Source organism: Macaca nemestrina, chromosome 11 (assembly GCF_043159975.1).
Source record: "Macaca nemestrina isolate mMacNem1 chromosome 11, mMacNem.hap1, whole genome shotgun sequence".
Lineage (NCBI taxonomy): Eukaryota > Metazoa > Chordata > Mammalia > Primates > Cercopithecidae > Macaca > Macaca nemestrina.
In genome coordinates, this window is record NC_092135.1 from 16,726,568 (window position 1) to 16,748,899 (window position 22,332).

Consider the following 22,332-nt stretch of genomic DNA (forward strand, 5'->3'; position numbering starts at 1 on the left):
TACATTTAACATATGCAAACTTAAAATACCAGTAGATTGAGAGATCCCAGGATGAAATGCACACTGACAAAAAGATCTAAGTGTATGCTAAGTGTACAGCATAACCTCGCTAAAGAGGTTGGGTTAAAGAACTATTGACCTGAGTAACTTTGGAAATGATTGGAAAGCAGAAGATAAAAGGGCAAAGGAACTGCACATAAGCACTGTCCTCTAGTTGGTAAAGCTATTTTTCAAAGGAACATAACTTACCAATCCTGAAGCCACTCTTCATGTACGTATACCTGGATGGAGAAAGTAAGTAAATGAACCAATAAGAGTAAGATCCCATTTTCTCAGTTTTCAAATGGGAGGTTACAGACAAGCAAAGGATCCATGTGGTACAGTATTAGAGTAGGAAACATCATTGTGAACTCATGCTTAAATATTTAATGTGGACACAGATGGATGACTATTGAAATAATTATAGATATGTATACATACATGGGTTAGTATGCACACATAGTCCACTGAGAGGGCCTAGAAGCAATGAATCCCCTGTAGCGACTGGCACACCCAGTACCAAGATCTTGGTTTCAAAAGCCATTCTCCAATGAAATAAACCAGAGTCCTTGGGGAAATTGTTGATTCTAGGTCCAAGACAGTGAATATACAAGATAATCCTCGAGTTTATTATGGTATCACAAATTAAGGAGATGCTTACAAAACAAAAATGATAGGCTTAGGCTGAAAGTATGCAGGAGCGAAGTGATTCAATAAGTATGTGATTGAATAAAGTCAACAGGGGGAGGGAGAAGAGGAAGAGATGGGTGTCTGAATAGAAGAATTTTAAATAATTTATGTTGATACCTGCCCTGTCTGAAGGAGATAGAGAATAATTTCCCACCATGTAAGGGTAGGCTGTGCCTACTATTGCTGCAGAGAGTATGGTGTGCAAAGTAGGGGGGGAAGAGCATTTTGTAGTGGAGACACCTGAAACACTATCTTAGCCAAGTGATCTAGGTTAACAGCATCAGTGATAGTCACGTTGATAGCATAGACCCTTGTTAGGAAAAGAATTGAAGAGTATATCCGTTCTGAAGTTTTCCTCCCCAAAGCCCATGACCCCAGTCTAACTATGAGAAAAACATCAGATAAAAACCCACTTGAGGGACATTCTACAAAATAAGGGACCAGTCCTTCTCAAAACTTCCAAGGTTGTTGAAAAGAAACTCTGAAAAATTATCACAGTTCAGAGAAGGCTAAGGAGAAATAATGACTAAATGTCATGTGATAGAGGGGATCCTGGAACAGGAGGTTAGGGAAAAACTAATAAAGTTAAATAAAGTATAGAGTTTAGATAATAGTAACGTGCCACAACGTTTATTCCTCACTGTGACAAATGTACTATAGTAGTGTAAAATATTAGCAATAGGGGAAACTATGTTGGTATATGTGGGAGCTCTGTACAATCTTTGCAACTTGTCGGTAAATATCAAATTATTCTAAGACTTTAAAGTGTATTCTTTAAAACAGAAAATTACCTGATGTTACAGGATAATGTTTCATTCCAATAAAGCTCCATATCCATTTGCTTTGGTCACCCTCGTCAAGCCCTTTCTTGATATCACATTCTGCTCCAGTTTTCTCTCAACTGCGATGAATTTGAAGGAACATTGTAGCGCTTCGTTTCAATTCAGTAGAGACTTCTGTATCTTAGACGATCGAGGCCTCATTATTTCCTACCTCCTAACCAGCAGCTCCACGCAGCTCTCGTCTCCCTCCCTCTCTCCACCTGTCTCTTTTTCATTTTCCATTCTTCTTATAGCTAAAGGTTGAAGCTATCTTCTATCATATTTGGTATGTACCAGGTACTTGTATGTTATTTCTAATCCTCCAATTTCCGGATGAGAACACTGAGCCCCAGACTGTTTAACATGTCCCAGGCTCGGAGGCTTTTAAGTGCAGATAGCTGATCAAAATGAAAAGCAAGCATTTGTCTCCGAAGAACAGGCCCTCTACGCCAGCAAAACATTACTCTATCTTTCTTAAAGCCTTCTAGGTCTCCTTTCATCAAGTATGTAATGCAATATGATAAAGAGGAGGCTGGTCTTAAAAAAGGAGGCTGGTCATTATTGGAGGCAAGAGAGTGTGTGGGAAACGCTGATTGGTGGAGGGAGCCAGGTAATCAAATCCTAAGTAAAGGCAACCTTGAAAAACCGCAACCATGGTAGACAAAATTGTTCTCTCCTGGTGAACCAATGGGATCAGGAAAGAATTTGCAGGCTTGGCGCCTCTCTTTATTTCCCCCTCCAACAAAGATGGCTCAAAAGGAGCATTGTTAAGAGTGTTTTGCTCACTCAGCAATGAGGCAAGCTCATTAAGAGACTGGGGCTGTGCCAATGGGGGCTTGCAGGGGTAGCCAGTTCCTAACTTCACAGGAGCTCACCTGCTGAAAATCATAAGGAACGCAAATGCTAACCATTCAGATGAAGCTTAAAATTGATGACTTTAAAGAGATTGAATACACTCTTTATGTTACAATCTGGCATGTGCTTTTAATATTAACTACTACATATTTTATAGACTATATTTGTTGCCAAGCACTAAAACAAACATTAAGATGCTTTTGCCTTAACTGGTACTATGAGTGCTTCCAAAACCGTGGGTATAAAAAGCGGCATAAAACACATCATAATCATGAAAATCATCTGCATTAAACTCACATTTGCCATGAATGTGGCAGTTATTTTTCATCTACAAACAATTATATCACAATTACTTACTCTCTGTTAGGAAACATTTCATCAAAAATTCTCATTTAATTGACATAAAAATGCATTTTGTTCCGAGAAAAACATAATCTCTAATTTGTACTAATTAAAGAAATAGGCATTCTGAATTAGTGAAAGGCTCATATCTATTGAAAAATATGCCTCCTTATTAGTTTATATGCAGAAAGTAACACAAACCAAGTTACAAAGCTTACAGTAGGTAAAGAAGGGCCTAAAAAATAGTCCTATAATGAATAAACAAAAGTAATGCACAGTGTTCTATATTTTCCATTAAGTGGAGACCAGAAAAAAATTTGTGTCATAAATAACTTAAATGTACACCTTGTGTTATCCTGTTTAAATTGTGAATTTACTCAGTAATTTTTTTCGACTATGCAGTTATAATAGGCATGTCTAAATCATATACTCAGAATTATCACCGTTCAGACAAAGGAGCTTTTTCTCCAGGGAGGAAGTAATTTTAATTAAACCCTAGCTATTTCAGCTAATCTGAAATTATATACAAAATATCTATAGATTTTAAAAAGTCAGTACTATACCAAAACACAAGAAAGGATTGAAACATTACTAGTACTGATCATTTTATATGTCAGTTTCCAAAAATACTTTTTTAGAAAAGCAGACATTTGAACACAAACATATGCTCTTAGAACAGATAGATGATTGATAGATAGATAGATAGATAGATAGATAGATAGATAGATAGATAGATGATTAATAGATAGATAGATGTCATCCCAAATGCATTTGGTTGCTATGGAATGATTTTCAGAAAGTAAAGTATTCTATTTGTTTTCATATCCAGCCCCCTTATCATCTCAGCATATTGCTAGTTATAATGTGTAGAGGAAAATAGAAGACATTTTTCATGGTCTAACATACCTTGGTAGATGGTTTGTAAGAAGATTTCAGGTAATGAAAAGGGCTTTAATGTCACTGTACCCTCTGCACGTCATGTCCACCCAGGAATACCCTGTCACCACATGGACCATAGCAGCCAAGCAAGTTCCCCAGGAATGGATGGCAGGGGTAAATCACCATGATAACAGGACATAACCCTCTTTACTACTACTCAAGAAAAATAAAAAACATAGCTACATTAAAATAACAGAATAAGTTCTTGCAGTAAGTCACATACAAAATTGAAAAAAAGTATTGAAACGAAGATTCTATAGTAAAACTGTAGTATTCAAATGGCAATACCTTACAATAAACTCGATGATTATCTGTTGTTATTTAATTTAAATTGTTTTTATCCTTTTTGAATAAAGCATAGCTCACCATGAGACTTCTTGTAATACAGAACAGATAATTCCCTTTGAGATCCCAAACTGACCCCATCAGTTTTGCATGTATTAAGGAATAAGGAAAATCCAGGGAAGATGAAAGGAAAAAAAATACATGATTTTCCCAGGTCTCACAAAATTTTTTGACAGTAGTCTCTGTAAGTAGACTTTGTATAGCTCTTTCTAAACTGTGACATGTTTCTTACCCCTAAGATTGTCATGTAGCATGTGATAATAGCATGGACCACTGACTGATATAATCAGTGATGGGGATACTACCAATTTAGAACCTTAGAATAAAATCTGTCCTGGCATAATAGCCAGATCACTGTTTACATCTTCTAGTAGTACGTTACATGCTGCATGTCAGTGTCCTGCTGGACAAGAGAAGAAGGTCACAGCAACTGTAAGAACATGCATGATACAGGGAATGGCAACCATGACGAACCCAACATCTTCAACTCTCATTCTGCAAACTATTCTTCAGCTCGTTTTGTGTTACACATTCCTTAACATTTTTAGAAATTTACTTAATTGATAAAGATTGTAGCAATTTGCCTATATTATTCTCCTCTTTCTAAGACCCATATTAAGAATATAATAAAATATTTGTCAGAAGACATTTAGGTAAATATTCTAATTTATCCAGATTGTATAAAACTATTTTAGATCTAAAGTATCAAATACTGGGTATAACCTTCAGTAACACATTAGGATTTCTTTTTTAAAGTTTTCTTTAATACATAAGGCAAAATTCTTTCAGAAATCCTTAGTTCTGTATAAGTAACAATCAAATAAGATGGCATAAATGCCATTAGAAGCCTACAAATCCACTTAAAACTGGGTTTATAATAGGGACAAAATAAATCACATTTTTTAATATCTAATTTATAAATTCTACTGGCTTACTACAGTGAGAATTTGATTCTTATCAGAGTGATTTAGTCTTCATATCTCATTTCATATTATTTTGCCTTACTGTAGTTATAGTTTTGTTGATGTATTCATTTTAACACCTGTTTCCCAATAACTCAGAGATGATTGTGAAATTGGCCAAGATAACCTTCAATATTGTATTGACTTTTATTAATGATCTCTTCAATAGTGCATTTGCTTTTATCAATGACCCCTCAAAAAAAAGTAGTAATAATAATGAAGCTGGTGATTATTTATTTTAAAAAATACTTTGCATGTATCATGTCATTTGATTGCCATACTGTAATATAGAGAACACTTTTATCCTATCTAACAGATGAGAAAAGAAGGTTCAGATGATTTTGAAAACTTGCCTCAGATAATATTGCTAAAAGCAACGAGCTGGAATATGAATTGAGGCAGTTTGATTCCAAAGCACACATTGTTAGCAAGGATATAATATTGCCTCCTGAAATAGATGGTATGCCTTTGGCTGACAAAATATGCATATGTCAAAATTTTCAAGTTCATCTTCTTTTAAGAAAATAACTAGAGCAGTCAACCTCTTTATTTAAAAAAATCAATCTCAAAATGTAGAATTTTAGATTTCATGACAGGCAAATAGGAGAGAGATGAGTGGTCAAGTTGTGATTCTTCCACCCTGAGACGATTTCCTATTTTATGAAAAAGGGTAGAGTGAGAAGTTCCTAGATTAACATAGAATTTGAAGATTGCCAAGCAAGATGCTATCAGGATGAGAATTCAGATTCTCAAGAACGGGGTACTATTTGTGAAGGCTTTGCCAGGGAAGAAACTCTGGCAAAATAGCACAGGATAGCCTGGAAGAGTGAAATATGGAGGCAAGAAGATGACTGTTCTGGAAAGAGATCAGGAATGGATGATGAAATGGCCTTTTTGAGTCTCAGTTCCTGTATTTTTCTACCTTGTTGATTTTCAAATTTACCCTGCAGCCTCAGCCTGCCTTACCCTTGAAAAGAGACTTCCAACAGCACATAAGGAATATTGTTGTGCTGCTTTCTGGGTTAGCGCTGGTCTGTCGTCTGTTCCAAGCAGGCATAGAGGAATAATTCAGAGAACATTATTTGTTACTATTTTAAAAGGAACACTAACCATACTCGGCATGGGATAGTGATAGCTGTGCTACTTTGGCCAAGACAGGAGTAGGGATAGGAGCAGAAATGCAGGAGCGTCCTTCCTGCTTTGCCTCTCCCTCGATACCTAAGTGTTGGGGCCTTGCAAAGCATAAAATAAAAACCACTTGTTATAGAGAAAAGAGACAGGGTATAGAATGTTATTCAAGGGATATAAGTATCAGTTCTTCCATGTGATTTGGGGGCAGACTACTAACTCTCCGCCCAAATTCCTCCATCTGTAAATCCTGATTGACAAACGCTGCGTCCTCTGAGTGCTCTTTGGGTGGCTCAACCATCCTCAGTTTCAGAAAGGCCCAAAAATAGACTGCTGCAGTGGCTCCCAATTCACAGAAGCCATGAGACCAGGATGACCCAGACCTACTCCTAGTCTCAGACTTTCCTCACCTGCAGCAACAGCTACCATTTAAGCCAGTGGTTCATTCTGCTCCCAAGAGGACACTAGCAATGTCTGGAGGCCCTTTCATTGTCACAACTGGGGAAGGGGCTACTGACTGGTAGATGCCAGGGATGCTGCCAAACATCCTTCAATGCCCAGGACAGCCTCACAACAAAGAGTGGTCTGGCCCAACATGTCAATAGCGCTGAGGTTGAGAAATTCTAAGTTAGAGCAAGTGAAACAAAATGGACACAGTTATTTGTATTGACCAACACAGTCTGTGTAAGATACAACAGACACAGGGTCTGTTCTCTCCTGAACATTAAGATTGAACCCAATTTTTATTTATATACCCAAGTCTACCCTCCTTTATCTTACTCTTGGTCTACGCCACAAACTCATCTCAAACTCTTTCTCGAACCTTCTCCCTAGATGGAGCTAGATCAGGCATAGATAGCATCACTCTTATTAACTGTTTTCTAAATTTGTCCATGGCTTTCTTATTGTGGCATTGGCAGCAGAACTTGGACTCTATAACCACAGTATCCAGGAATAGACCACACGCACTGTAATATGATATTTGTTGCTATCTTTGCCCCACTTTATGCTGGCTTCATATCTGCCCTTGGCTTATTGTACTCTAGTGATCTCTAGAACATACACTACCTCTTATGCCCTGTTTTAATGACTGGGAAAAATTTAGCCCAGTACTTTAAATGCCTGAAATATTTTGTACGTGTAATCACAACCACTCTCTTAAGCAGTTGCCTTTCCAAAATGTGTTGCAATTTATAAAACTGTACAGTGTATGTATACTTCATTATACACTGCTATTTTTATTTCACAACATACATTTCCTTCTTCATTTTATCATATCCTGTCGATAATAAGTATGTGCGTCTTATAGGACTGTGGTTGACATTCAATACAAAAAAATCTAAAATGTTTTGCAAATACTTGAATCCTATGTGTATTCCTGACATGGTTGCTATTGCTAATATTCTTACCCTGACCCTGGCTAGACCAAGATAGTTACAGATGCCTCTGCCTGGGCCTCTAATGTTAAGAAGTTACTAATCCAAATGGACTTAAAATCACCGGCCATCCAGATTTGTGCAAACTTGTCCTTACTCCTCAATGTTCCATCTCTCCCAGACCCTAAGCTATCCTTTGAAATTAGTTTATGGTGTTATATCCTGCTTAGTATTCCCATTAGATGCACTTTCTGGATTCTCTACTGTTTCTCCTGCCTCACTGAGGTCTGAGTTCCCAGTTCTGATGTTTCCAGGTTGGCCTCATCTTACAGTCTCCATTAGTAATATATGATAAGGACTTGAGTGGGGTGATGACTGTGAAAACGTGAGACTTTGAAAAGACCCATCTGTCAGCATATAATGATTGTGTGGATAGTCAAGTGCCGGTATATTTTAGAAGTAAGTACCCTTAAGTTAGATATTTTCACAAGCAGTATTGCCATGTGGTATGATGCAATGGGTTTGAACTAAGGAATCAAAGCAGGGCTGGGTAGTGGGCCCAGTTCTACCTCTTTTGTATTCAAAAAATTAAGCCCTTAAAATTTTTTGGTAAAATGAGAATAATGTCTATCTGGAAATATTAGAAGAAATACTGAATACAGAGGGCTAGATGAAGATCAGCTGTTTAGCTGTTGAATTTTACTACTTTACTAAGCAGGAAAATGGTAAAAAGTAAATGAATTTGTGGGTATGAGACTTTCTGGCACAGAGTAGGTGCTTAGAAGATATTTTCTTCTTATTACAGAAAAAAGTAACTTCTCCAAACTTGAAATCACTTTAAACCTTTTCAGCCAAACTCCAATGAAATAACTTAGCAATAAGCCAACTACAGCTGTATTTACCTTTTTTTTTTTTTTTTTTTTTTTTTTTGAGGCAGAGTCTTGAACTGTCACCCAGGCTGGTATGCAGTGGCGTGATATCTGCTCACTGCCACCTCCGCATCACAGGTTCAGGCAATTCTCCTGCCTCAGCCTCCCATGTAGCTGGGACTACAGGCATGCAACACCACGCCTGGCTAATTTTTGTATTTTCAGCAGAGACAGGGTTTCACTATGTTGCCTAGGCTGATCTGGAATTCCTGACCTCAGGTGACCCATCCACGTCGGCTTCCCAAAGTGCTGGGATTACAGGCGTGAGCCACTGGACCCAGCCTGTATTTACATTTTTAAAACCCACCTCTTATATCTTCTATCTTATTGTCTTAAATACATATGCCACCACCCCCAACACACACACACACACACACACACACACACACAATAGAAATAAAATCCCTTGAAAAAAACAAGAATGTATTCAGCTACCTTTCTTATGGTGATATCGTCTTCTGGAATAAAAGCCATGTGATTATATATCAAATAAAATGAAACATTAATACTATGAAAGAATATTCCGGAGCAGTAACATAGTATTCCCCACATTGGATGGCCTTCACTCACTCATTTATTTAGCAAGTTCTTTTTGAGACTTCATTCCATGTCAAGAATAATGCTAGACACTGAAGTCACAATGACAAATGAGAGGCTGCCTTGGCTTCTAGGAGCTTGCAGTCTAGCTGTGGATTCAGTATATAGTGGAAGGTAGACAGGGTAGGAAAGAGAGTGAAGGGATAGGATAAACAAAGATAAATAGACATAAATGTGATGTTGTTTGCAGGGGGAGGGAAGGACAAAGCAAGTCATCTTCCTGAGGCTGGAAAAAAAAAAAAAAAAGATTGAGAAATCTTGCAAGATGAGGCAAATTCCCTGTGAATTCAACCCGAATGAGGAGCGGTAACTACCAGGCAGATTAAAAGGAACAGGAAGCATTCTCATGAGAGAAAACAGGAAACTTCAACTGAGAGGCTTCAAATAGCAGGGAACCCTGGGTAACAAAACTGGTTCCTTAGCTGGCGGAAACCTGAGAGAGTTAGGAGACTCTCACATAGGAGGCAGAAAAGCATGAACAGTCAGCTTCGGTTTTGTAGTAAGCTTATCTGAAGTCAAGCATGATCTCCACCTCTTACAGTCTGGGTGACCTTGGGCAAATTAATGTTTTCATCTATAAAATAAGAACAATAATTACTACTAAGTCACTGTAGGAACTAAAGATAGCTCATAAAAGTACCTAGAAAAGTGTCATGGTTTGGGCACTTAACAATGGTAGCGATGAGATAATAATGATGATTACCCCAATGATGGTGGTGGTGGTAACCTCCCTTATCTGAGTACTTTCACATATGGCACCATTTGGAGCATTCTTTTCTCTCCCGATTCTTCACCAAGCTGCTATTGCTTGCCCATTAAGTTTCAGTTCAAAGATCCAAACTCATCTGTCAGTTGGAGTGAAGAGCCCCTTCTCTGCTGTCTCAGAACACAGTCTTCTTGCCTCTGTCATGACACTTTTCATATGCTATGGTCATCAATGACTTACTTTTCCTTGCTTTTCTCCTTCATCCCAAGCAAGGAGAGAAGAGAAAAGGCGTCGGACTGTAAGGTTTTTAAAGACAGGCTCTGTGTCCTATCCCTTTTGGTTTCCTCATTTGTGTAACACAGTATCTATTGTATATCCAATTAACATTTGTTGAATTAACGTATGGATAGACAAAAATAACAGAATACACAATTTAAAAGGCTCATTTATAAAATGAAACCATTTAGTACAAGGATTTCGATAGTGAATATAGCAAACAAAAGTCAAAGATCAAAGTATTTCTTTGGAGGGGGAATGGGTTTTGCTCTGGTATGTCTTTAGGTGGGTGCGTGCTCATCCCAGTCATCACAGTGTCAACTGTTGCACATGTAACCACAATCCTCATGCAACTCCTGTAACATTTGGGTGTTACAATGAAGGTTTAAGAACAATGCTCCTGACTGTATACGAACTTCAAATCCCTAGAGGTACCAGAGAAGAGGTAATAGTGATAGGCCCTGAGAACCTTAATTATTTGATGAAGAATACCATCATTATTTTGTTTCATGCTCCCCAAATAGAATAAAGTCCAATGACATGTTAGCAAAGAAAAAAGAAATAAAGGAAAGAAAACACAATGAAAATTGATTGGATACTGAGTCATTTAATATGAAAGGAGATGAGACTTCTTTCTACCTGCCCTTTTGCTGAACCGTGATCAAAGAAGCTCTGCTATAAGGGGAGCAATCAGGAACAATGTTATATTTTAAATTAATACACATTTTTTGAAAGTGTGCTTGGACCATGGCATTGCCTATTTTTCACAGTGTGGTGCACATCATGTGTCTATCAGATTCTAAAATCTATTTTGCTGATCCCTGTGGTAGGTATTTTTTGTTTTCTACCTTCCAACTGTCCAATCTCCCTGATTGTTTTCAACAGAATCCAATATTTACTTGTGCTACCTACTTTTCTATTTTCTCCACTCAACCCTGTGGATCTTCAAGCAATTAGATAAGGAATTGGTGCAGGATTTAGTTCTAACCAACAAGAGTTGTGGGGTACTCTTTCTTAAAAAGAACATCAAAGAAAGAAACCACTCTTTGTCTACTGGACATTGTCAGTTGTCATGTCTGCAGACCAGTTATGGAATTGAAGAAAACATGTAATCACCATGACAGAAGTTAGTTTGAGAAAAACAAAGCAGAAAGATACAAAGAGGCTGGGTTCTAGGCCATGATATTTGGGCATCAATTTAACTGACCCTGGAGGTGTTCTACTAAGGGACTTTTTCCGTTTGGGAAATTATAATTTCTTAATCTTTTAGCCAATTTATTTAACTTTTTCTGTTATTTTCTGATGCTTTCAATGAAAAGCATCTCAATTAATAAAATCTATATGTTCTTTAATTTACCCCAGATCTCGAAAGACCATGATCATGAGTGTGGTTCCTGTTTAAAGGAGTGAATGGACAATGCTCATGTTTGCCTATTTTTCCTTTCTAATTCTCAGCTTTCTTGTCTGCAAAATGAGAGTCTAGACTAGGATATCTCTAAGAAATATTTAAAGTTGTATGATTATAGAAACACAGCACATCAAATGCACTTTAATTTTTCCTGTATCCTCTTGAAAATGGTGCCAGCCATCAAGAGAGATCACCCCCGACCCCTTGGAACTGATCTTTCAAAAAACACAAGGTATCTTTATTAAAGACAACATATAGCATAGGTAATCAGGAGAATGAGGAAGAAAATAATCATCATATCTCTACACCTGAAATTTCCAGGTCTTCTTCAAGATTATATACAATGCTATTAACAGAAGCCATTCATGTATTACTAGGCGTTGTTGAAATAATGAATCAGCAACCAATATGCAAGAGAATGATTGTCAGTATATTATTTTCAAATATTAAAGAGGAAAATGTCGGTACAGCTAAATGATTGGCATTAGTCAAAAAAGACACTTTTAGATCATAAGGCTACCACTTAATTAGTATTTAAAGACCATCTATTAAGCTATTAATAGCCTTCAAGAAAGTGGGTGGTACCTTTCTAAATGAAGCTAATGAACAAATCTTTTGTTCTTGTTAAGATTTACCTTCTGTAAAGCCTGTCTGGCTAATAATAACATCTTATATTTGGATTATCCTGAAAGACGGACCAGGGACGTGTTACCATCTTTACATTTTACTTGAAGACACAAACCTCAGGAATGTTTCCCAGGGTCATAGAACTGGGTCCTGAATTTACATCCCAAGATCTTGTCCCTGCACTATTTGCATTTAAGTTTTGCTGTCGGAGTACAGCCAAATCCTGAAAAATAACACAAAGTCCAGCTCCCTGTATGCATTTTCAGCCTTGCTTCTCACCCCTCCCAATCATTTACCCTTTGTAATCTAGTTGGTCTCAACTATTAAGGGCTTTCATGACAGTTGCATTGCCTTTTTTCTTCCTCTTTGCACATTTTCTCTGTTTCTGAACTATTTCCTTTTCCTTTCTTTATCAATCTAACTCCTATGTAGAGTTCTGACTTGGATTTTGTGAACGCCCCCCTTCCCACCGATGACAAACCTAAGTATTTATCCCACTTAATACTCATCACTTTACATTGTAATCATATCAATTTATATCATAGCCATGCTCTTCAAAAACAAAAGCTATCGCCCTACTCACATTTGAATTCTCTTTCATGAAACATTGAATAACCGAAACAATGAGAGAACAAGTCCAGTGCTCTATTCCTCACACCATGCTGTGCTCACTGATCATCCGACAACAGTTCGTGAGTTTGTTCTTTCATTCTATTTTATTTCCTTCAGAGGATATACCTAAAGGAAAAATTTTGCCATAGCTATCCATCCTTGATCAAAAATGCCTGCCTTGCATCATCTCTCTGTCCTAATTCTTCCACTGAATCAAAAAAATAAATAAATAAATAAATAAATAAATAAATAAATAAATAAAGGGCCAATCTTTAAATACAATAAGTAATTTTATGCTATTTACTTTCCATTAAAATGAAGTGGAACTCATTTTTCTTAGGGCAGAATTCTGGAAACCAGAGTTGGGAGAAGTGGTGCTTTTCAGTCCGTCAGCAATGATTCATCTTGGAAATTAAGGTTTCTGGTTATAAAAAGCCTCACTAGAGTGCCAGAACAAACAGTCCCCTGGAAAGCCCTACCTACTGAAATCAGCAGTAACCTGTGTCTGCTATACTAACCCAAGCTCCAAAACAGAACGACAGGGTTTGTCTCTGTTTGGTCACAAGACTTTCTTAATGTAGAAAAATGCTCATAATGAAAACCTATTTTTTTTACTTACAGAAGCCACTTATCCTCGAGAGAAACAGCACATTGTTTTCACAATCCCTGAGGAACCTTGTTATTTCCTTCAAATGTTGTTTGCATATTTCAAAGTAACAGGTTTAGTTCTGTTTAACTCAACAAAGACCAGTATATTTTTGAACTCAAAAGTCAAACTACATTTCTTGGGAAGACAAATGAATGTATAGCTTTCTTTGACTGTTCTTTTATTGAAAGAATGTTAATTGAGCACCTGCCATGTGCCAGATATTAGGACAGGTACTGAGATTAACAAAAGTAAAAAAAAAAAAAAAATCAGAGCTCCTTAATAGCTAGTAGAGAGACTCACATGGAAACAAATAATTATAACTCAAAAGATTAATTGTTATTCAAGAGGTGCAGAAGACTATATGAGAACACAGGTGATTAGGTAAGAACATAACAGTCTGACTAGGAGACTGTGAGAAAATGCTCACCGAGAAAATTCTGCATAAGATTTAAAGTAAGAATAGGAGTTTGCTAAAATAACCATTTTTGGGGTTTGGGGGATGGGGAAGGTATGTGAGGCAAAGGAAATATCAAGTCTAGAAGCACAGAGATAATATGAAGACTATATTTATTCCATGATAAAATTCCTCCTCAGTGCAACCATATGTACCATCATTGCAGCTACCCAGGTATTTTCCATTTTGGTAGCACAGCACTGGGATGAGTAACTGCATTTTTTAACTGAATTAATCAGTTCTTTCAATGATATTTGAATCCAATCTTCTTCTTCCCCTACCTCCCTGATAAAGGTTCATGATGAAATCTTGCAGATGTTACTACAACATTAGAAGATACTTTTCATCCCCCTGGTGACTTCAAAATGAATTTTTATCATCATTATAGTTAATAATAATTGCAAATAAAATTCTCAGCTTTTATGTCATAAAAATTGATTCTCACTATTCAACTCTTTATGAAAATGTTGTATCCTTAAAAATTGCTGCTAGAACAAATCATAATACAAAGCACTTACATAGCATTTTTGTTTGGGCAGATAATTTAAGTTTATTGCCCTTCTGTTAGTGGGGAAAAATACTTAACAGGGTTAATTGCCTTCCCCAAGGCCACATGATTCATGTGGTAAAGGGAGAGTAAGAACTCAACTTAAGGATGCCCCTCTAAAGAAAAAGCCATCTGATCCACCTTATATCCGTTTGCAGGTAGTAGTGTAGGCCATATGCATTTTACTTTTCTTCCCAGTGGTAACTATAAAAAACAAAGAAGAACATCAGAGTGCTATGAAGAATTTCCAAGAAATAAGCCCGTTCAGAGGTAATTTCCTTATTTCACAGTTTAACCCCCAGCTTGAATCTGGTTCTGCTAATGTAATATTATGCTGTGTCTGTCTGTGGAAGGCCAGATTTGTTCACAATTATTTATGTTGTTCCAGTTGTATACTACTTCCAGTTATGCCCTACCAACCTGGCACATATCTAAGGGCCAAAGAACATTCATAAAGACAAGGAGAAAGGCTAATGTGATGGTATTCCTCCCCACCATTGTTTGACGATTTTCAGATACAGCTGGCAAGAAGGGAGATATTTGCGCAGCACAATTTCTGGACAAAAAATTAGTATGATTCTAAATCCCTCTAGTTACCAAAATGTGTTGATTACCAGATGGTCCCAAACCAAAATCAGAGAACAAAACCATCAAAAGCCAAAATATCAGTATACTTCTCTGATAAATTTTCTACGAATTTAGAACAAAAAGCAAGGCCTTTAACCTGCTTACCTGTTGAGTAAGGTCTTACAATATTATTTAGGTCCTCTTAGAGCATCATCTCTACTAAATGACCTTAACAGTCATTAATAACCAACAAATATATATTTAATGCCTACTGGGTGAAAGGCATAGTATAAAGTAATCCCTGTGAGGAATAAAAGAGATAAACCTAATGATGAAATTTTGGCTCTCATAGAAGTCATGTTACGTAATAACCCTGAGTATCATTCTGAAGTTGTTTAGACCTCTTCTGTGATACCCAAACACAGACAGTTCTTACAAGCTGACAATAGCACGGGTGTGTCTTATTTTGTAATCCTTTAGCTTGGTGGTTCCAAAACATCAATATGCATCAGAATCACCTGAAGGGCTTGTTAAACCAAATATTGCTGGGCCCTACCCCAAGAGTTTCTGATTTAGTAGGTGAAGTCAGACGGAGAATTTGCATTTTTAATGGGTTCACAGGAGATGCTGATGCTGCTGGTCTAGGGAGAGCACTTTGATAACCACTATCTTAGCTTACTACCTCCATGCTTCTTTGTAGAACCATAATGTCTTTTCAGTGAGAGTTAGTAATTTGTCATCACAAATTTACCATCAAGAATGTCTTCACTAACTGACCAAAACATGAATTTCTAAAAAATTATTAACACATTACTTTTTCAAGGATAAAATAAATACTAAATATTTCACAAAACTGTTTAAATTTACCTCGAAATTTATATTATACGAGAATACTTCCTAAAAGTAAAAGTTGACATTCAAACACTATGTCAAATAAAAAAGAAACATTTGATTTCATGAAGATATAAGCTATAAAATGTAAAGCTGGCCAATTATTATAGTTACTCTTTATTAAAAAGAAAAAAACTGTAATGCTTCATTTTTAAAACAGCTGAATTTATAGCAATTTGAAATAAATTGTCCTATAATTATTTATGATTTAAATACTTGACCATAAATGGAAATTGTAAATGGTGATAAATTTGTCATTAGCAGATGGTCCTATTCATGTTCATCACAGGCTGTGATTTTGCCTTAAGCCTATAAGGAAGCTGTGTCAGAATAATTAAAAATATGTAGACCATTGCTAAGAGAAAAAAATTTTCTCTCACACACATACAGTATCCTCATTTCTAATTTTTGTAAGTTTTTTCTTTTCATTTCATCATCTATCACCACTTAGAATGACTCATCCTAATGCTGAAGGAAAATCTGTACCTTGCTTAAATGGAAGTATAGAACTCACTGGTGAATTCAGTTGTTGTAGAGTTACCAGAGATAACTCTCTTTGGTGTGTATGAATCTATGTTGAGTCGATAATTTTATAAAGTTTCTTTTTATGTTTTCTTATGAGTAAAGTTCTTAGGATTAGGCCTAGGAAGACTCTCTAAGATAAGGTACAATATAGAAGTATGTAAGAATGTTTGCACTTAGAATTTCATATGCTGTAATAGTGAAACTGAAGAATCTTCCATTTTGCATATTGCAATGACACACAGAGGTGGATTCCTTGTTATTAAACCCTCCTTGCATTTCTAAATTTTTGTGGATGTAATTTATATGTTTAATTATGAAATACCCTTTAAGAATAACTTGCAATTCAAGTTCAAGTACTATGTGAAACACAGGTTTGTCAGCGTCCAGCATTTAGGTTAGGGGTATAGAATTAACAACAAGTGGGGCGGGCACAGTGGCTCACGCCTGTAATCCCAGCACTTTGGGAGGCTGAGGGGAGTGGATCATGCGGTCAAGAGATCAAGATCATCCTGGCCAACATGGTGAAACCCCATCTCTACTAAAAATATAAAAATTAGCTGGGCATGGTAGCAGGCACCTGTAGTCCCAGCTACTAGGGAGGCTGTGAGGCAGGATAATCACTTGAACCTGGGAGGCGGAGGATGCAGTGAGCAGCCTGGCAACAGAGTGAGACTCTGTCTCAAAAAATAAAAATAAAAATAAAAAAATAACAACCAGTGAGATTGCAATGCTATATTTCCAAGCCATCTCATCATGCCAATTCATGGCAATGTCACACTCCAAAATACCAATTTGCTAAAGAAATTATTTCCTAACCACCATGTTCCAAGCCTACAAACTTAACAATATATACTTGTAATAAGATTTTCATCCTCTTTTACCCCCTTATCTTCTGTTTCCTATGCCTCATTTGGCTGAGACTATGGATTAGAAGTAGCAAGGGGTAAGAAGTCTTTATTAGCACAATGACTCATCAATATTACAATATAAAAGGCAGAAAAAATCACCATGAAAAAGTTTGCCAGCTCAATATGTACTCTGAAGACAATGAAAATCTTAAAGATTCGTTTAAGTATAGTTTGTAAAAACTTGCAGTAGGGCTACGTAGGAAGTAACTAGAACTTTTAGACCTTGAGACGCTTTTCTAAATGGAAGTGAAAACCTGGGTGTGAAGGCGGTATTAAAATGAATCAGGCAGGTCTCGTAAAAAGGAAAGAGAGAGAGGAAGACTGGTCACTAAACGGGAAGCATAAAGAAATATTGTGTACTGTATTTCAGAGTTACCATATAAAATATAATACATATAATTCTTGATCCAGGAATTACCACCCCAGATAAGTTACTCACAATTTACAACTTCAAAAAGGATGAAGGATTTCCTCTACTCACTTTAGACACACATGGATGCTAGACTGATATTCAAATGTGAAAGAAATAAGAAAAAAATCTGCACATTTTAGAGGCAAAATTCTAACTTTGCAATTTGACTAGCAAAGAAGTAAACCAGGACCAGAGATTTAGCTGAAAGGTTTAATTTACTTTCAGTGCAGCCAAGAGAAGCCATAACGGTGAAGGAAAAAATCAAGTTTGCTACCCATGGTGGGGGACATTCTTCAGAAATCACGTTTATAATAACCCAAAGATCTGTTCTCTATTTAGCATTCCCAGATAGTTCCTAAAATTTTCCATTATAGATCTCCGAGTAAAAGATTTTTTTAAAAGAGTATTGCTACCTTCACATGAAGATTTGTAATCATATCAGGAAAAGCTTTACTCCTTTACAAGCTCTGAAATAGATGAAAGTTTTCAGAGTGAATTGCATTCAACATTTCACCCAAAATGGTCTGAGAACACACTTGGCACCCTTATTTGACTCCCTTTTCTCTCCCTTACTGGTTTTGATGATAGGAACATACCTGCCCAAGTATGCCAGGAAAAGTGTGTCAGTAACTGGCTGAGCTAAAGAATGGCCAGAATGACCAAAGCAAGTGTCAAGCAACCTGAATACTGTTGATCATCTTGTTCCATTATAACGTCTCCCAATTCCCTCTTTTCCAACTCTGACACATCATGGCCACAAACAGCCTTCATGGGCAACAATTGCTGAATTTGACCCGCTATAGACTTCACCACTTCTTGAACTTCAGGTGGAGAAGAAAACACACATACACACACACACAGAGCTGTTTTTTCTCCTCTTGCACACTTTTGGTCTTCACAGCTATTTTAGCAACGCATTTCATTTTTGTTCATGCCCATTGCATTCTTTTTAGCAGTAGTTTACTGTTGAGAGAAGAAATATTCAGCATTTACTATACTGATGGGGGAAAAGTTCCCTAGAGGTTATTACACTGAGCTTTGGGGGAAGTCTCCAGAGGTTTTCGAATTTCTAAAATGGATCAATCTGCAAGTTATTTATTTCCAGATCCTCAAAGTGGCTTATCATTATCTGCAGGTCAACCAGATTCCATGAGGGAGGGTTACTTAAAATTATCCGATAGTAACTTTAAGAGTGAGGAAAAAAATTCACTTTAAACAACCATGCTTGAAACTAAAATTCTAAAAGTTCAAAGAGTATTTTGAGCTCCAATGTCCCATAGCTTCCCAGAAACCTCTCATCTTAGAGTTTTTCTTTAGATTGTTATTGCATTTTGTTCATAGGCTAATGCATTACCTAAATATAGATAGCCATTTTTAGTATAAATTCCAAAAGCCATAAATGTTTCATAATTGAGCACATAATTTGAACTAAGAGAGCTTTTGCACTCATCCCTTTTTACTGTTGCAAATTGGAAAATACTCAAGTAATTACTCCCTTAATAGCTCAGTGCTTACAACTATATATACTTTGTGAACATCACAAGCATTTTTTTTTTTTTGCTCCCCAGAGCAATATTGGGAGTGGGGTGCACAAAAGAATTTAACTTTTACAATTAACCAAATTACCCAGAGCTTTGATTCAAGATTCCTTCATTAAGCCATTAATATAATATATTGTTAAGTGGTGGGTTGTCCAATTTTTATGATGCTTTTCATTTCAATTCAACGGCTGCAGTTAGAAGGAAAAACCAGCATCTGCAAGATCAGCAAGATGATGTAAAACCCCTACACTAGAAGCATTTCTTTTTTTTTCTGTTCCACAGTTTGTTTGTGGGCAGTCAATGCCAGCGCAATAATAAAGGAAGTGATTTGAAGTCTCAGAAAGTAGTAGTCATTTGTGCTTACTCAATAAAGAAAAGGGAAAATAAATGCTTGATTCCTGTGACCTCAAACTCTTAAACAGAAAGCCACTGGTTATGTTATGGCATTCTAGACATACTCAGCAGTAAGCAGCCAGTTTGTAACTCTATCCTACTTTAGACTTCAACATATACTTCCCACTAGAGCTTATATATCCCAATGTAGAGTGTCATGTATTTACTATTTTGACTTTGTTCAGTGGCGATATGCTTAGACAATTGATGTATGTGGGAAAACTGATACACAGAGGAAAACTTATATCCAAAAGCTCAACATTTTTTATTTCTAAACTTAAATACAGCACAGAAAATCTAACGCCGAAAAAGATTCTCATATCTTTGTTATTAGATATGGTATAAATTATCTGAATATGAGTTCTGCATGATTTCAGTTAACTCCCTATGTTTATGTGTGATGGGAATCTAAGTATGCATCATTTAATATACCCTGGAAACCCCATTGCTTTTAAAAGTCACTGCTAATAAATAGAGGAACATGTTTAGTTTATGGTTTATCTATCACTGAAACACTCTGGCAAAGGGTAGGTAAATTCATGAAGAAAAGACATTGTTGAAAATTATATTCCTTTTGTAATTGCAGTCTATGCAATATTATTAAAGGCCTGAGACATAAACAAAATATGATGTAAATCATAAAAAGTCAGGCTTATCAAATTCTGGAATAGTAGCAAAAGGTATGCACTTGTATGTTAATGAGAGATTGCAGTAATTAAAGATGCCCTGTCAGGATATCACGTTTCTTTTTGTTTTTGTTTTTTTGTTTTTTTCATAAAAGAGTTTCAGACAAATCCATCACTTTCCCTCAAGATGCAAAATATCCACACAGATAATAATACAATTCAAGTAAATGGCAAAATAGAGTGAACTTTGATTGGAAGCCTGGTCACTTATAAACCTTCTTGGAAGTAAAAGCATCCCAAATGAAAACAAAGAGATTGGTATAAGCATGACTTGAAACTAAAACAGAAGAGTGAAATTGTGAGTTTGTTCTTTGCCTTTAACCATGTGCTGTCAGAAAAGCCTCAAATTTTAAACAACACCTGCATTAAAGAGTGTCTCCAATCATCTCACTGGTTTTGAGTTACATGGTGATATAAATAAGGACATGTGATTTTATACTCTCTCTCTAGTCTTTCATCCTCTCTCACCATAATCACTTTAGTATAAACACCAGTTCAATGCTCACAATAAAGGATGAGCTTTTTTTAAAAAAAGGATAAGAGATCCAAAATTCATATGACAATGAAATTCTGTTTTCAGACTTGTAGTCAATTTGATGCTATTTATTTCTAGCAGTTTGCAAATTCTTCACCAGTTCTATCAAGAAAATTGGCATGGACTGGAAACTCTTCTAAACACTCACTAAACTTTCATCTGGAAATACACCACTGATAGATTCTCAGTAAAAAGAAGTCATCAGGATGAAAGAAGTGTTCAGTGGAAACTATTCTTTCCAGTCTACATACACATGCAGAGCCAAATGCTTTATTGTGATTCAACCTTCAATTCAAACTCAAATCAATAGGTATGTCCACTATCAGTACCCCATCAATGCCCATGTGTTAGGTAGATGAATGAAGACACATGTGCAGAAGCAGAGGGAAGAAACAAAACTAGATCCTACCTTGATTGTTTTTGAGGGTTGACACTTGATGTGATGGGACACGCTGGCAGTTTGGTTCATGTTTCAGGACCCTGGACAGTACACAATCCCAGGCCGAGTTCCAGAATGAACTAGAGATCAAGTCTCCTCTATTGGACTTCAGTAGGGGCTGCTGCTGCTGCTGCTGCTGCTGCTGCTGCTGCTGCTACTGCTGTTGCTTCTGCTGCTTCTGTTTCTGCTGCTTCCTCACTCCGGAGGCTGAAACGCTGTCAGATTGGAGGAATCTGTATCTCACTTAGCCCTAAATAAAGCATTTACTTGGTTCATCAGTCTCAAAGCTCTTGGCAATATGGAATAGAAAGCCAAAAACGGTTTAAATTCACTTGCAGTGTACCTTTTCAGTATGGAGATGTGACAGCTCCACAGTACAGCCAATGATCCTGGCTCTCATTCCCTTTTCAAAGGGACAAAAACTAGAAAACATACAGGGATCAATTGCAGTCCTGCAGTTTAAAGGGGCACTCTCAACTCCTCTGTCTCTCCAGATTATACTTTTTCTACTGCAAAATATTCCTCTCTCTCTCCCTCTCCCCACTCCAAACCCAGGTTTTTTTTTTTTTTTTTTTTTTAAATCATAACATCCCCATTCTCTTACTAAATTTTATTCCTTCCTGGGTACTTCTTGCAACCAAAACACAAGTAAATGCTGTAGGGGGTGGAAAAAAACCTGTTGGCAGTTTCAGAATTTAGGGGTTTTACATCTGTAGGTTGAAGGACTGATATTTCTTATGGACATTTTTAAAATTTAGCCATAACAGCCAGCCAAGAGACTATCCTTTCTGTATGGTGGGAGAAAGCTTAAGGTATATTTTTAAAGTCTTCAAATACAATACTTATTGTAGTTTTTGGATATTGCACCAAAGCAAGACAATGGTTTTTTTTAACCTTTATTTTTGACCATTGCTTTCCTTGAAGCCACATTTTTTGACTGCCTGGGACAAACTGGTAGTTAGGTCATGCCAGTCCAACTCCCCAACGGTCACCTCTCTGTCCCTAATGTCATTGTAAGCAAAAAAATTATAAATATTTGTAAATTAAATTTTCTGAGTCACCAGTCCCCACTGTCACATCAACATTGACTAGAGGAATATATATCCTGGTTGGAAATAAGATCCAGCAGTCTT

General features: G+C 36.7%; 1 protein-coding gene across 1 annotated transcript in view; it reads right to left on the bottom strand.

Moving 5' to 3' along the window:
* The window catches only part of LOC105492523 (dipeptidyl peptidase like 10), a 1,403,881-nt gene extending 1,382,266 nt beyond the window's left edge, over positions 1–21,615 (bottom strand). The window contains exon 1 of the mRNA XM_011759709.3: positions 21,170–21,615. Coding sequence (XP_011758011.2) covers positions 21,170–21,229 — 60 coding nt within the window. The 5' untranslated portion in view covers positions 21,230–21,615. The remainder of the gene's footprint in view (positions 1–21,169) is intronic.
* Between the last annotated feature and the right edge of the window lie 717 nt (positions 21,616–22,332).